Here is a 14,071-nt window from a genome sequence, read left to right on the forward strand (position 1 = left end):
GCCACAACTCTTTCATCCCATCTGTGGGTCACTTCGTTAAAATCTTTTTTGTCTCCAGACAGGATTTAGTTCCAGGCTGAGCCAAAGAAGACCCAAGTTAGAGTCCTCTGATGAGCAATGTGACCCTGCTATCTCTACCCTCCCCCTAGCCTAAGCACAAGGGACAAGGCACACCTCTTGAGGCTCCTCCTGCTAGAGGGGTGGAGATGCTGCCCCTCCCTCACTTACAGGCACAATCTGGCTCAGGCCAGAATTGCTTTTCTTCCTAAAGCTGACCGGATGACTGCAGGCTTAGCTTAACCGGATGAGCCATCTGGTGACTCCAGTGTCTGAGATCACATCAGGGAGCCTGGGATTGAGCATGGCACACCTTATTTTCCCAGACAGGACAATAACCACTCCTTCCTTCCCCACCCACTCTCAGTGTAGTCTTGGCCCTAGGAAAATTCACAACAACCTTGCCTTTACTGGGGAGGCCTGCAGGTCCCTGTGGACAGGAGCACAGGCATGGGGAGCTGGGTCCTCCAAGCAGAGGCCTTTGGGGGAGGGTCTGTGCACCGGCCAGGCACCAGGGGGCAGCCTTATGCTATTCCTGCCCCAGTCTGGCAGGTCACACGCCCTTAGCGGCCCACTCCAGGGAGGGGTGGGGTGGCAGGGATCATCATGCAGCCCACCTATCTTGGAGACAAAGTGTACCTTTACTTGTCAAACAGGTTCCTCTTTGCCCACCTTGGAGACTCACAAAAATCGGTTAGCCCAAGTTCAGATCCCACGTCCAGCTTCCAGGGCTATACCCTTGGGGAGGACTGACCGCCCAGCAGCTCACGTGGATGTAGATACACCTCCAACCCTATCCCTCCAGGCCAGCTGGGAGCCCAGCCCTTCGGAAGTTCAAAGCACCCTGGACCCCTTTTCGGGCAGGGAGTTGGCGAGCTTTAGACTTGGGTATCCAACACTGTCCAAATCCCAGCTGGGAGCCAGAAAAGGGCTCGAGATGGGGAGATCAGGACCGATCTCGAGCAGGAGGAAAAGACTCCAGTCTGGAAGGAACATAGAGAGGGGAGAGGGAGAGCCAAGGATGGCTGGAAGCGGGCCAGGGGAGCCGTCTTCCCAGAGCTGGGAAGGGCCAGTAAGAAGACAGAGGGGAGAAGTGGGCCGGGCCGGGGCCAGGTGAGCCCAGGGAGAGGGGCGGTTCAGCCCCAGGGAAGGGCGGTGCTGGACGGCACCCCAGGTAGCAGCCATCCTGCCCGTGGTTGGAGCCGCGTCTTCTTCTCGGGAGGAGGGCGGGAGGAGGTGGGCGGAGTGACGGGGAGGGCGGGAGCGAGGGATGGAGGGGGGAGGGGGACCAGCCCGGTCGTGGGGGTGGGGCGACAGTGACATCACCCGGGAGTCGGTTCTTAAGCTGCGGCCGGTCGCAACGGGGAAGAGAGGGACGGTGGGAGTGCGGTGGCGAGTCGCTGAGCCCGCCGCGGCCCCGAGAGCGGCTTGAGCCGCTGCCGGGAAGGAGGGGGCGAGGCGCGCCCGGGCCGCTGGAGCCGCCGGAGCCGCCAGAGCCGCGAGAGCCGCGGACGAGGAGTGCAGCCGCTGCTGGCCAGGGCCGGGGCGGGGGGCGCGGGCCACAGGCCCCTGCTCCGGCCGCCACTTGCAAACAGTGGGCGCCCGATGCCGCCCGCGCCCCGCTAGGCTGAGCCTCACGCCGGGAGAGCAGCCGCCGCCGCCGCCGCCGCCGCCGGAGCCGCGGGCAGGAGCCTCGGGAGCCGCCGCCGCCGCCCGGCCGAGCCCCGCCGCCGCCCGCGCGCCCCCGGGCCCCCGACACACATGAGATTCTTCAGGCTCACTTTCAAGTGCTTCGTGGACTGCTTCTGACTGCGCCGCCCCCGCCGTCCCGCACCCCGCCCGCCCGCCCGCCGCCCCGTCCCCCGGCCCGGCCGCTCCCGAGGCCCCCGGGCGGGCCCGCGCCTTCGGGGCCCTTCCCCCGGGTGCCGCCGGCGCCCCTTGCCCGCCCGCCCCCGCGAGGCGCCGCGACCCCTGGCCCGGCCGCGCGGCCCTTCTGGGCCATGGCGAAGAAGAGTGCCGAGAACGGCATCTACAGCGTGTCCGGCGACGAGAAGAAGGGCCCCCTCATCGCGCCCGGGCCCGACGGGGCCCCGGCCAAGGGCGATGGCCCCGCCGGCCTGGGGGCGCCTGGCGGCCGCCTGGCTGTACCACCACGAGAGACTTGGACGCGCCAGATGGACTTCATCATGTCGTGCGTGGGCTTCGCCGTGGGCCTGGGCAACGTGTGGCGCTTCCCCTACCTGTGCTACAAGAACGGCGGAGGTAAGCGCCCCCGCCCCGCTGCATCCCCGCTTCTGGCCGTGGCCCCTCCCCCAGCCTGCCGCCGGCCCATCGGAGCGGAGGGGCGAAGTCCAGGGGGTGGGGAGGCCCCCCAGGGTGCACGGAGGCCGAGGTGCCCCTCGCCGGCTGGGCCGCTGGGTGGCACAGCTCGGTGGCCTCCACCCCCCTCACCAGTCATGTGCCTGGCACTGTGGGGGAAGGCGGCCGGCAAGCCTCCTGCCGAACTGAGGAGCTGCCCCCCAGACTCCCAGCTGAGGCCCAGAGCGATTGGTCACTGAGATGGGAAGGGGAAGCCTGCCCACTAGAGGGGCTCCAAGAGGTGAGGAGTCCTGGCTGCCCCCACGGATCAGACACAAATGGCACATTGTGTGGGCCCCCCACGTGTGCACACACGAACACACACACACAATGGGCCACTCTGTCCCTCCCCCATGTCCTCCCCTCCCCTCCCTTCTCTTCTCTTCCATTCCCTCCCCTCTCCTCTGGCCTGGGCCTGGAACACTGGGTGCCTGAGCCAGGCTTGGGAAGCCTGCGGCCTGGCCCGCCTGGCGCCGCTGCTGGACACACGGCATGCACACCCCATGCCCATCCGCCGAAGCCCAGCTTAGCAACAGTGATGGACACGCATGTGTCCTGTGACTGCAAAGCAGCACTGGGTCGCTGGGAAGTAGAGCAACTATGTGATGGGTGGGAAACTGAGGCCCAGAGGGAAGGCCTTTGCCCAAGGTCACACACAAGAAGGATGCTGGGACTAGGAGCCTGGCAGGCTGTAGTTAACTTGGCCAGTGAATAGTGGAGAAACCTGAGCCAGGGGCAAGTGTAGTAGAGAGAAGTAGGGGGGAGTGGGCAGGGACTGCTGGTACCCAGCTCCCCTTCTGCCACCTACCCAGCCTACTGATAGCCTATCTCCGACTATATCCTGCCTGCCTCCTCCAGAGCCTGGCTCACTGGAGCTTGCTGTGCTTAACTTGGTCCCTTTCCTCCACCTGTCCTCCTCTGTCCTTGTACACAGACACTCCTAACAGCAAAGGACCGCCACCCACTCACCCCCTCCTTGTCTTTTGACAAGCCCCCAGGCCTGACCATGTGTCTTCACCATTCCTCCAGCTGCTGCCCGGCAAGCAAAACGGGCACAAGGGATGGCCTGCATGCATGAGTGCATGTCCTCCGTGCCCATTAGGTCACTCTAGGTGTCCAGGGGGATGGAACCTCCATGGGCATGGCCCACACAGGGACTGGGCTGTAATGGCCAGGGGAAGCTATAGTCCCTCCTGTCAACAGATCCAGAACCCACCCCCAAAGACTGTTCACCTTGGGCTTCTGAGTCAGCGACCATCCGTGCACTGATTCACCCAGTGGGAAGTTATGGGACCAGAGTAGAGGCCAGAGCTGGGGCTCCACCTGGATCTCCTAGGGCTTCTGAAGTCTGGGTTAGCCAGCTGGGCCTGGACAGGCTGGCTGACAAATTTTGATCTGCTTCTGGCTTGGGGCTACCCTGTGCCAGTGCCCATGGTCTTCGTGGGGTACTGAAGAGGTGTGGTTGTGGTCTGTCTTCTGAACCCCCTCCCATGGCTCTTTCCCCAGGTGTGTTCCTTATTCCCTATGTCCTCATTGCCCTGGTCGGAGGAATCCCCATTTTCTTCCTGGAGATCTCACTGGGCCAGTTCATGAAGGCCGGTAGCATCAACGTCTGGAACATCTGTCCTTTATTCAAAGGTGAGCAGCTCTGGGCCAGTTCCCTCCCCCCAGGGACTACTCCCCTTTCCCATTTGAGATCTTGTTCTGTCCTGGCCTGGGGACAGGTGATGGCCCTCAGTCTCAAGGGACAATATGAAGGATGTGCAGACCATATAGCAAACTTGGGGAGACTGGGGATAGGACCTGCTGTACATGCTTGGCTTATTAGGGAGGTCTTGCTATTGTTATTGAGGAAGCAGGGCATGGAGAGGGGAAGTAACTTGCCCGGTTGTCCACTGAGGGAGGATGACTATCTCCCATGTTGCCTCAGGTTACTAAAAATCTCCCCCAGCTGCTATGTACTGGAGGCTGCGGGGGGGCCAGGTGGAGGCTTGCCTCCAGTGACCACAGTGGTGGCAGTGGGACCTAGGAGAGGGGCCAGGTACCCGAAGCTGGAGAATTGACAGACTAGTGACCAGATGGGGCAGGAGGGGAGGGTTCCACCTTGGCTCTGGAGTGGATGGAGGAGATGAAGAACAGAAGGTGGACAAGGAGCAGGGGGAGTGTTGATGGGGGACAGACTGGGGAGGTGGCACACTGTTGGGACACACAGGGGTGCTCCAGGTGCTCGGAGAAGTCTATGGAGCACAATAGCACAGGCCCTGGGAGGATAAGGGAGGGGGAGGATGTGGGCACAGGGAGCGGTTCTTAGGGGCTCAGCAGCCCTGGAAGGGGAGCAGAGCGAATGGGGGTGCCAGGAGGTAGCCAGAAAAGAACCCACATGTAAAGGAAGCCCTGGCTCACCCTCAGGCCTGGGCTATGCCTCCATGGTGATCGTCTTCTACTGCAACACCTACTACATCATGGTGCTGGCCTGGGGCTTCTATTACCTGGTAAAGTCCTTCACCACTACTCTGCCCTGGGCCACGTGTGGCCATACCTGGAACACTCCTGACTGTGTGGAGATATTTCGCCACGAAGACTGTGCCAATGCCAGCCTGGCCAATCTCACATGTGACCAGCTTGCTGATCGTCGGTCCCCTGTCATCGAGTTCTGGGAGTGAGTCTGGTGCCCCATCCCATCCCTACAGTCCCCCACAGGTAGTCCAGTCCTGGGGAAACATAGCCAGGGATGCAGGAACAGCCACTCCAGGCCCTGCCTCTCCCTGTTCTAGAGGAGTATCCAGGCCTGCTACTGGGGGTGGTGGGGCTTGCTTCTTCAGTGACACTTGTCACTGTTCTTCCACCAGACCCACTTGGTGAGGGAGCTGGGGTTGCGTGTATGCAGGGGGTGTGGGTGGGGTCAGCTGGCAGCACACAAGCCGGGGCCTGCCAAGCTTCAGGCACATTACAAGACCTGGACCAGGGTCTGTAGGTGGGACAGAGGAGCCACCATTCCTGGGGGCATATCCCATCCACTATGCCCTCTGCTGGCAGGGCCCACAGGTGTCCTCCTTCTCTCCCCCTAGGAACAAAGTCTTGAGGCTCTCTGCAGGGCTGGAGGTGCCAGGGGCCCTCAACTGGGAGGTGACCCTATGTCTGCTGGCCTGCTGGGTCCTGGTCTACTTCTGTGTGTGGAAGGGAGTCAAGTCAACAGGAAAGGTACAGCTGGATGTGGGCAGGGTGGGGCCAGCATTGCCCTGGGAGAGGTGTGTCCCTGCAAGGACATTACAAAATGGGGTGTCCAGCCAGGCACAGTGGTGCATGCCTGTAATCCCAGTGGCTCAGGAGGCTGAGACAGGAGGGTCGTGAGTTCACAGGCAGCCTCAGCAACTTAACAAGGCACTAAGTAACTCAGTAAGACGCTGTCTCAAAATAAAATACAAAATAGGGCTAGGGGTGTGGCTCAGTGGTTGAGTGCCCGAGTTCAATTCCCAGTACCAAAAAAAAAGGGGGGTGTCCAGACTGGAACTAAGGACTAAGGAATGGAGAGGTCCTTAAATCCAGACCACTTTATCACACCCCATCACAGGATATTCCATCCTACCCTCCCAATCCAGGGAGCAGCAGCCTTCACTCCAGAGGGGAAAGACCCATGCAGTAGCTGCTCCTTCCTTCCCTGTGCCCATCCTCTGTCCCCACCCTCACACTTTTTCCCTTTTTAGTTCCTTTATTCCTTCCTCACTACCTCAGCCTGTTTCTATGGTCTGGGTGGACCTGGTCTATGGTTTCCAGTGCTGAGGGCCCGGAGGGAAATCTTCACACACTTCCTCCTTCAGGGGTTGTCAGGTCATGGAGACCAATGCATGAACAGATACATAATAGGACAGTGTGTCACTGTGGGAAATGGCCAGGTCAGTCCCAGGAGGGTAGGGCTGGATGCATTCATAGTAGGGTCCCCAGAGCTTGGATACTGGGCAAGGAAGCAGAGGCCTTTGCTGTCCCTTTCTCTAAAAAGTACAGGGGATGAAACGCAGGTTCTTTATATTTAATAGGCAAGTGCTTTACCTCTGAGCCACACCTTTTCCCCTTTCCCTTTCCTTTCTATGTGGCCCAGTTAGAATCCTCAACTAGTAAGGACCCTACCTCTGTACAGAGGATGACCTGGAGTTTGAGGCCCCACAGGGCTCTGAGAGGGACATGGCTTGTCACCCCATGCTACACTGCCAGCATTAGACTCCTTGCTCATTCATCCCCACACCCCAACACCTTCCCAATCTTGCATGGACAAACCCCAGAAGCTGCCTCAATTCTGATCCTCAAGACTGAGTTCACATGGGCTCACTCACTCCCTGTGAGCGCCCTTCCCTGCAAGACATTAGATGTGCCTAGGGATCCTCCTCTGTAAGAGCCACGGTCTAGTCTCTCCCCTCCCTCTGCAGCTGGCCTGTGCATGCTGTAGAGCTGCCCAGGCCTCTATCTTCCCTCAGGGGAGCCCTAGCTCTGAGAAGAATGGGGCACCAGTGCTCGCCCTCCCTCTGACCACAAGGGCACACCATGGCTCCCCTGGTCAGATGCCAGGCTCAGGGGGAGGTAGGGGCACAGGCCCTTCTGAACATCCCACCCCTTCAGATCGTGTACTTCACTGCTACATTCCCCTATGTGGTCCTCGTCGTGCTGCTGGTGCGTGGAGTGCTACTGCCTGGGGCCTTGGATGGCATCATCTATTATCTCAAGCCTGACTGGTCAAAGCTGGGGTCACCTCAGGTGAGGGGAGGACCTGTGAAGCAATAGGAGTGGGAGATGGTGCTACTGGGCTGGGGCCCTCATGCCCATTCTTTCCTGACCCATCTCCAGGTATGGATAGATGCTGGGACCCAGATTTTCTTCTCTTACGCCATCGGCCTGGGGGCCCTCACAGCCCTGGGCAGCTACAACCGCTTCAACAACAACTGTTACAAGTAAGCACCACAGCCCAGGCCCACCTCTGTCCTCCCTTGCCTGGGAGCACCAGGAGATCTAACCAGTCTACTCCGTCCCCCTCTCCACCACCCAGGGATGCCATCATCCTGGCACTCATCAACAGCGGGACCAGCTTCTTTGCTGGCTTTGTGGTCTTCTCCATCCTGGGCTTTATGGCCACAGAGCAGGGTGTGCATATCTCCAAAGTGGCTGAATCAGGTAAAGCCTCAGCTTCTGCCCTCCTCCGGAGCAGCAACACTGTCCTGATGTATGACAAGCAAACACATGCAAACCAGTTCTGAAAAGTGACAGACAAGTTCAGCTGAGCTTGTCAGATTGCTCTGTGCCAGAGGGCAGTAGGCAGAGCCACTGTGAGGCACAGCTGTTTTGGCAGCTCAAGGAACCCCCTTCCACCCTTCAAAAAGGGCCACAGGGTGTGTCTTTGTAGTTGTCCCAGAGCTTCAGGAGGGAAAAAGGGTCTCCTGCAGCCCTGCTGGTTCACATAGGGGAACCAGAGACCTGACAGTGATGGCTGCTGGAACCCAGGGAAAAGCCTGAGCCAGATGCCCCACTTACATGGTGGTGGGGTCCTGCTGAGCCTTCAGACAGTGTGAGGTGCCTGCAGGGGCCTGAGTGTGCCTGGCCATGCCTAGAAACAAATGGAATTGGAGGGTGTAGCTCTTGGCCCCTAGGTGCCCAGGCTTTGCCTGTGCCTCTGGTGTCTCTGAAGGCCATGTAAGCAAGAACGTCAAGATAGGTTCAGGGTATGCACAGCTCAGGGGGGTGCCAGCTCACCCTGCACCTTTACTCCTCAGGGCCAGGCCTGGCCTTCATCGCCTACCCCCGGGCTGTCACGCTGATGCCTGTGGCCCCACTCTGGGCTGCTCTGTTCTTCTTCATGCTGCTGCTGCTCGGCCTGGACAGCCAGGTTTGCGGGGTGCTCCAGGACAGGAGCTGGGGCTGGTGGGCAGGGGCCTGGCAAACTGGGCAAGAAGTGCTGGTAGGGAGAGGGCTGGGCCTGAGCTGCCCTGGCCACAGTTTGTAGGTGTGGAGGGCTTCATCACCGGCCTCCTCGACCTCCTCCCGGCTTCCTACTACTTCCGTTTCCAAAGGGAGATCTCCGTGGCCCTCTGCTGCGCCCTCTGCTTTGTCATCGACCTCTCCATGGTGACAGATGTGAGTGGGGGCCAGGTGGGGCTGCCAGTGGTCTTCAGCCAATGGCCACCATCTTCCCTAACCTGTCTCCATCCCCCAGGGTGGGATGTATGTCTTCCAGCTGTTTGACTACTACTCGGCCAGTGGCACCACCCTGCTCTGGCAGGCCTTCTGGGAGTGTGTGGTGGTAGCCTGGGTGTATGGTAAGTCTGGGCCAAGGGCCGGGCTGGGATATGAGGTAAGGTGGGGGCAGGTGGTCTCCAGCTCTGGGCCCTGTTGCTTTGCCCAACCCCAGGAGCTGATCGCTTCATGGATGACATTGCCTGTATGATTGGGTACCGACCTTGCCCCTGGATGAAATGGTGCTGGTCCTTCTTTACCCCGCTGGTCTGCATGGTAAGGGCTGGGAAAGGCTGGGCAGGTAAGGCAGTGTGGAGAGCCACGCTGACTGCAGGTGTCCATGTCCACAGGGTATCTTCATCTTCAATGTTGTGTACTATGAGCCGCTGGTCTACAACAATACCTACGTGTACCCGTGGTGGGGCGAGGCCATGGGCTGGGCCTTTGCACTCTCCTCCATGCTGTGTGTGCCCCTCTACCTGCTGGGCTGCCTCCTCAGGGCCAAGGGAACCATGGCAGAGGTAAGACCCATTCCAACCCTCCCTCCAGGTGATCAACCTGAAGACTGGCCTCTTTGGGCTAGGGGTGGTGGCAGGGGAACAGGGCCCACATCTAGCTTCCTTCCCTCTGAGGAAAATACCCACCCATTCCTGTTTTCTGGTGCAGGGACTGAAGCTTTGAAGGGTACCCTTGGAGGAGCAGCCCTAATTTAGTGGCAGATGGTAGAAATTGGAGAGAGGCAGAAACCATTGCCATGGGGAGTGGTGACCCTTGGGGGTGCTCAATATGTCTTCTTCTCCACAGCGCTGGCAGCACCTGACCCAGCCTATCTGGGGCCTTCACCATTTGGAGTACAGAGCTCAGGATGCAGATGTCAGGGGCCTGACCACCCTGACTCCAGTGTCTGAGAGCAGCAAAGTTGTCGTGGTGGAGAGTGTCATGTGACGGGCAACCCCAGCTCACATCACCAGCTCATCCTCTGGTAGCCATAGCAGCCCCTGCTTTAGCCCCCACCCCACCCCTCCAGGGGGCTTGCCTTTCCCTGACAAGTTTTGGGGTCTGCCTGGGGGGAGGGGAGGAAGCACCTTGAGTGCTAAAATAACTTTTTTCCATTTTTAATAAAACGCCAAAAATATCACAACCCACCAAAAATAGATGCCTCTCCCCCCAACCTCTGGGCCCTAGCCAAGCTGGTCCATGCGTTGCTCCCAGGCCCTGCCTCCCAACTCTCCTCTCCAGGACCCATCTCCTACCCCTGCTAGGCCCATCCTGCCCCCATCCCTAGGCTCTGCTCTGTTAAACATCCTTGGGTGGCCCCTCACCCCCAGAAGCAGCAGTGGTAGCTTGGGGAACAGGAGGGAAGGGGGAGGCAGGATGGGGGGGAGGGGTGTGCAGGGGATCCTAGGTGAATGTTTAAGCTGGACTGCGCCCTTCTCCCCACCCCTATCCCTGTTCTAGAAGCTTAGAGAGCCAGCCAGCAATGGAACCTTCTGGTTCCTGCGCCAATTGCCACCAATATCAATTGTGTGAGCTTGGGTCCGAGTGCACGTGTGAGTGTAGAGGATGTGTAGATCTCTCTTAGCGAAGGCGAATACCAGATGTTAACTGTGCCTCTGGACAACAGAGGCTTGTATTTTGCACATTTTATAAAAACTTGAGGAGTGAGATTTCTGCTTGTATATTTCTAAAAAGAGAGCCCTAACCGTCCCCTCTCCTTACCACTCCCTTCCCTCTCAGCCCATCCTTCCTCTTGCCCCTAGCCAAGGAGTGTGAATTTATAGGTCTAATTTTCATAGGCAAAACAAAAGCTTCAAGCTGTTTGAGCGTGTGAGTCTGTTGAGTGGATGTGCGTGTGTGGCCCCCAGCCCCACACTGGGGTGGGAAAGTGCATGGTGGGGGCCTCAAAGGTGTCCCCACACTGCTCCTTTGTCCCCAAGTCTGTGGGAGGGGGAGGCTGCAGCACCCTGTCCCAGGATCTGGGGCTGCTCACCTGGCATGCTTAGGCTTGCCCACACCCTGCTCCCTGGGCTGGGCTCCATTGCAGGGATCATCCATGGGCACAGCCCAGGGAAGGGATCCCGGGCACAGCTCCCACCTCCAAGCTTAAGGCTGATGCACTTTCCACATCTTGAGTCTTCCGTGTAGCAGCTTTAACCCACCTCTGTGTCCCGTCAAGCCCCAAATGGCTTAGTGGCCCCTAGAAAGGCTTACCCCACCCAGAGACCTAGGCTGGAGGAGTGGGGCTGAGTGAGGGCACAGGGCTGCAGGGACGTTCTTACTGTGCTAAAAAGCCACTGCAAACATAGCAATAAAAACACATCATTTTCCAAAGCTGGCTTCTGCTTCTGCCTCTGCTTCTCTGAAAAGGGGTTTGGCTTGGGATGCAAGAGGTATAGGGGGCTTCCCTCCAGCTCTAGCTGCTGCCTTCCGCAAGGACCTGTTCTGAAGGTTTTGCACCCAGCACCATTCCAGGAGCTGGGAATAGAGCAAGAAAGGAAGCTGCAGAAAGCCTCAGCCCCCTGGATCCAATGTACACAAGGGAAGAGGGTAATGGTCATCTCAGGAGCATATCCAATAGAGGATGGGTGTGTAACCATGCCACTGGAATTTTGAATTCAAGAGGTTGCCCAAGAATATGTCACAGAGCAGGTGACCTAAGATCTGAAGAAAGTGAGGGGTGGTACTTGGACCCAAGTCGTAGTAGTCATGGAAGGGTATAACATCTTCAGATTAGGGTCTACTTTGAGGGCAGGGCCGGCAATTCTGGGATGCAGAATTGAATAGTCAAGGAGGACACCAGATATTCTGAGCCACAGGAAGACTGGCATTGCCAGGTCCTGCAATGGGGATGATTGGGAGTTGGCTTTGGGTATGTCATCCAGGAAGTGTCATCCAAGTGGAGATGTCTAGTTGGCAGCTGGACACCAGAATATGCAGTTATGGAAAGTCTGGCCTGGAGCTAGAACTTTGGAAGTTCTCACCACACATGGTGCTGAAAGCCCTGCCTCAGTATCCATGGGTTCACAGTAGGGGGTGAGGTGGATAGGTATAGAGGGAGACAGGGCCCAAGCACAGGGTCCTAGGCCACCCTGCAAGGGTCATAGAGGAGAAAATGGCCTGCTCTGCTGGCTACTGCTCCTGGTCAAGGAATACAGTGCTAAAGCACTTGCTGGTTCTGGCAGTGAGATCATGGAGACCTGGACAAGAGGTTTGGGGGAGGAGCCTGACTGCAGTGGGATTAACAAGGGGGTGGAAGGAACCAAAGTGTCCGGAGACATATGAATGGATAAAGTTTGGCATGTCCATAAAATAGCATATTATTTCACCTCAAAGAGTAAGAAAATTCTGGCTGGGTGTATGGTATGCACCTGTAATCTCAGCAGCTTGGGAGGCTGAGGCAGGGGGATCCTGAGTTGAAAGCCAGCCTCAGCAATGGTGAGGTGCTAAGCTACTCAGCGAGACCCTGTCTCTAAATAAAATACAAAATAGGGCTGGGGATGTGGCTCAGAGGTCGAGTGCCTCTGAGTTCACTCCCCAGTACCCACCCCCCTACCCCCCCAAAAAGAAAATTCTGACACATGCTTCAACATGGATGACCCTTGAGAACATGATGCTCGGTGAAATGAGCCAGTCACAAAAGGGCAAACACTGCATGATTCCTCTCACAGGAGGTCCCTACAGCAGCCAAATCCATAGAGACAGAGTAGAATGGTAGGTGCCAGAGGCTGGGGGGAGGGCAATGTTAGTGTCTAACAGGAACAAGGTTTCAATGCAGGAAGATGAGCAATTCTGGAGACAGATGGTGGCAATAGAAGCAGAATGTGGATGTGTTTAATACCACTGGACTATGTGTACAATTAAAAATGGAGATGATAGTGGAACCAACCTAGATGCCCTTCAATAGATGAATGGATAAAAAAATGTGGCATTTATACACAATGGAGTATTACTCAGCACTAAAAAATGACAAAATCATGGCATTTGGAGGGAAATGGATGGCATCAGAGCAGATTATGCTAAGGGAAGCTAGCCAATCCCTAAAAAACAAATGCCAAATGTCTGCTTTGATATAAGGAGGGCAACTAAGAACAGAGCAGGGAGGAAGAGCATAAGATTACCATTAAACAGGGAAGAGAAGTGGGAGGGAAAGGGAGAGAGAAGTGAAATTGCATGGAAATGGAAGGAGACCCTCATTGTTATACAAAATTACATATAAGAGGAAGTGAGGGGAAAGGGGAAAAAAACAAGAGAGAGAAATGAATTACAGTAGATGGGGTAGAGAGAGAAGAGGGGAGGGGGGATAGTAGAGGATAGGAAGGGCAGCAGAATACAACAGACACTAGTATGGCAATATGTAAAACAGTGGATGTGTAACCGATGTGATTCTGCAATATGTATACAGGGTAAAAATGGGAGTTCATAATCCACTTGAATCAAATGTATGAAATATGATATGTCAAGAGCTTTGTAATGTTTTTAACAACTACCAATAAAAAAACAAAAAAATGGAGATGATAATGTCTTCTGTTATATATGAATAACATTCCACTGGGCACAGTGGCACACACCTATAATCCTAGTGACTCAGGAGGCTGAGGCAGGAGAATCACAAGTTCAGGGGACAGCCTGGGCAACTTGGTGACTCTGTATCAAAAATAAAATTTAAAAATGGATAGGGGTGTAGCTCAGTGGCACAGTGCTTTCTTTTCTTTTTCTTTTTTTTTTTTAAGAATCTTTAATATTTATTTATTTATTTATTTATTTATTTTAGTTCTGGGCGGACACAACATCTTTGTTGGTATGTGGTGCTGAGGATCGAACCCGGGCCGCACGCATGCCAGGCGAGCGCGTTACCGCCTGAGCCACATTCCCAGCCCCCACAGTGCTTTCCTAGTATGCATGAGGCCGTGGGTTTACTCTCCAGTACAATGCCCCCCCACCCCCTGCCAAAAAAAAAAAAAAGCAAAGGGAGGCAGAGAATAATCAGTTCAGACAGGTCCTCAGAGGGATGGGACATTCAACACATGCAGAAGGCGGCCTTCAATGAGCGTGTGGCACCATGGGCAGGAGGGAAGCCAGGAAGCCCCAGTTTTGTCATGTGCAGAATGGGAAGCACAGTCTTCAGGTAGGCAAGTGGGAGCCTGCACAGCCTCCCTGCCATCTTTCTCTTCAGCAGTTTCCCTCTCCACAGAACCCCTGCCTGCTCACTGCTCCCCAATTGCCACCTTTTCTTCCACAGCTGCAAAGGCCCTAAGTGTGTGTTAGATCTCTCCCAGGGTGTCCTAGGCCCTATATACTGTGCCTAACCAACTCCACCCATCAGAAGGAGCCAACAGCCAGTGTCACCCTCAGGGCCCCACCCAACCCCTGCCAGGCTTACATCAACTTCTGAACAGCTCTCAGCCAGGTTTTTTGCCTGGGTAAGAATCCTGGTCTGCTG

At 56.7% G+C, this 14,071-nt stretch overlaps 1 protein-coding gene across 1 annotated transcript; it reads left to right on the forward strand.

Moving 5' to 3' along the window:
• The first annotated feature begins 1,390 nt into the window (after window positions 1–1,390).
• Window positions 1,391–9,876, forward strand: SLC6A8 (solute carrier family 6 member 8). Its single transcript, XM_081277460.1, has 13 exons — window positions 1,391–2,319; window positions 3,922–4,053; window positions 4,825–5,074; window positions 5,484–5,616; window positions 7,027–7,161; window positions 7,252–7,355; window positions 7,451–7,575; window positions 8,172–8,284; window positions 8,395–8,532; window positions 8,612–8,714; window positions 8,807–8,907; window positions 8,982–9,152; window positions 9,436–9,876. The coding sequence occupies exons 1-13, from the start codon at window positions 2,058–2,060 to the stop codon at window positions 9,574–9,576; spliced, it is 1,908 nt and encodes a 635-aa protein (XP_081133586.1). The 5' UTR covers window positions 1,391–2,057; the 3' UTR covers window positions 9,577–9,876.
• Window positions 9,877–14,071: the final 4,195 nt, after the last annotated feature.

The sequence above is a fragment of the Spermophilus citellus genome, assembly GCF_964194105.1.
Source record: "Spermophilus citellus genome assembly, chromosome: X".
In the NCBI taxonomy this organism is placed as follows: domain Eukaryota; kingdom Metazoa; phylum Chordata; class Mammalia; order Rodentia; family Sciuridae; genus Spermophilus; species Spermophilus citellus.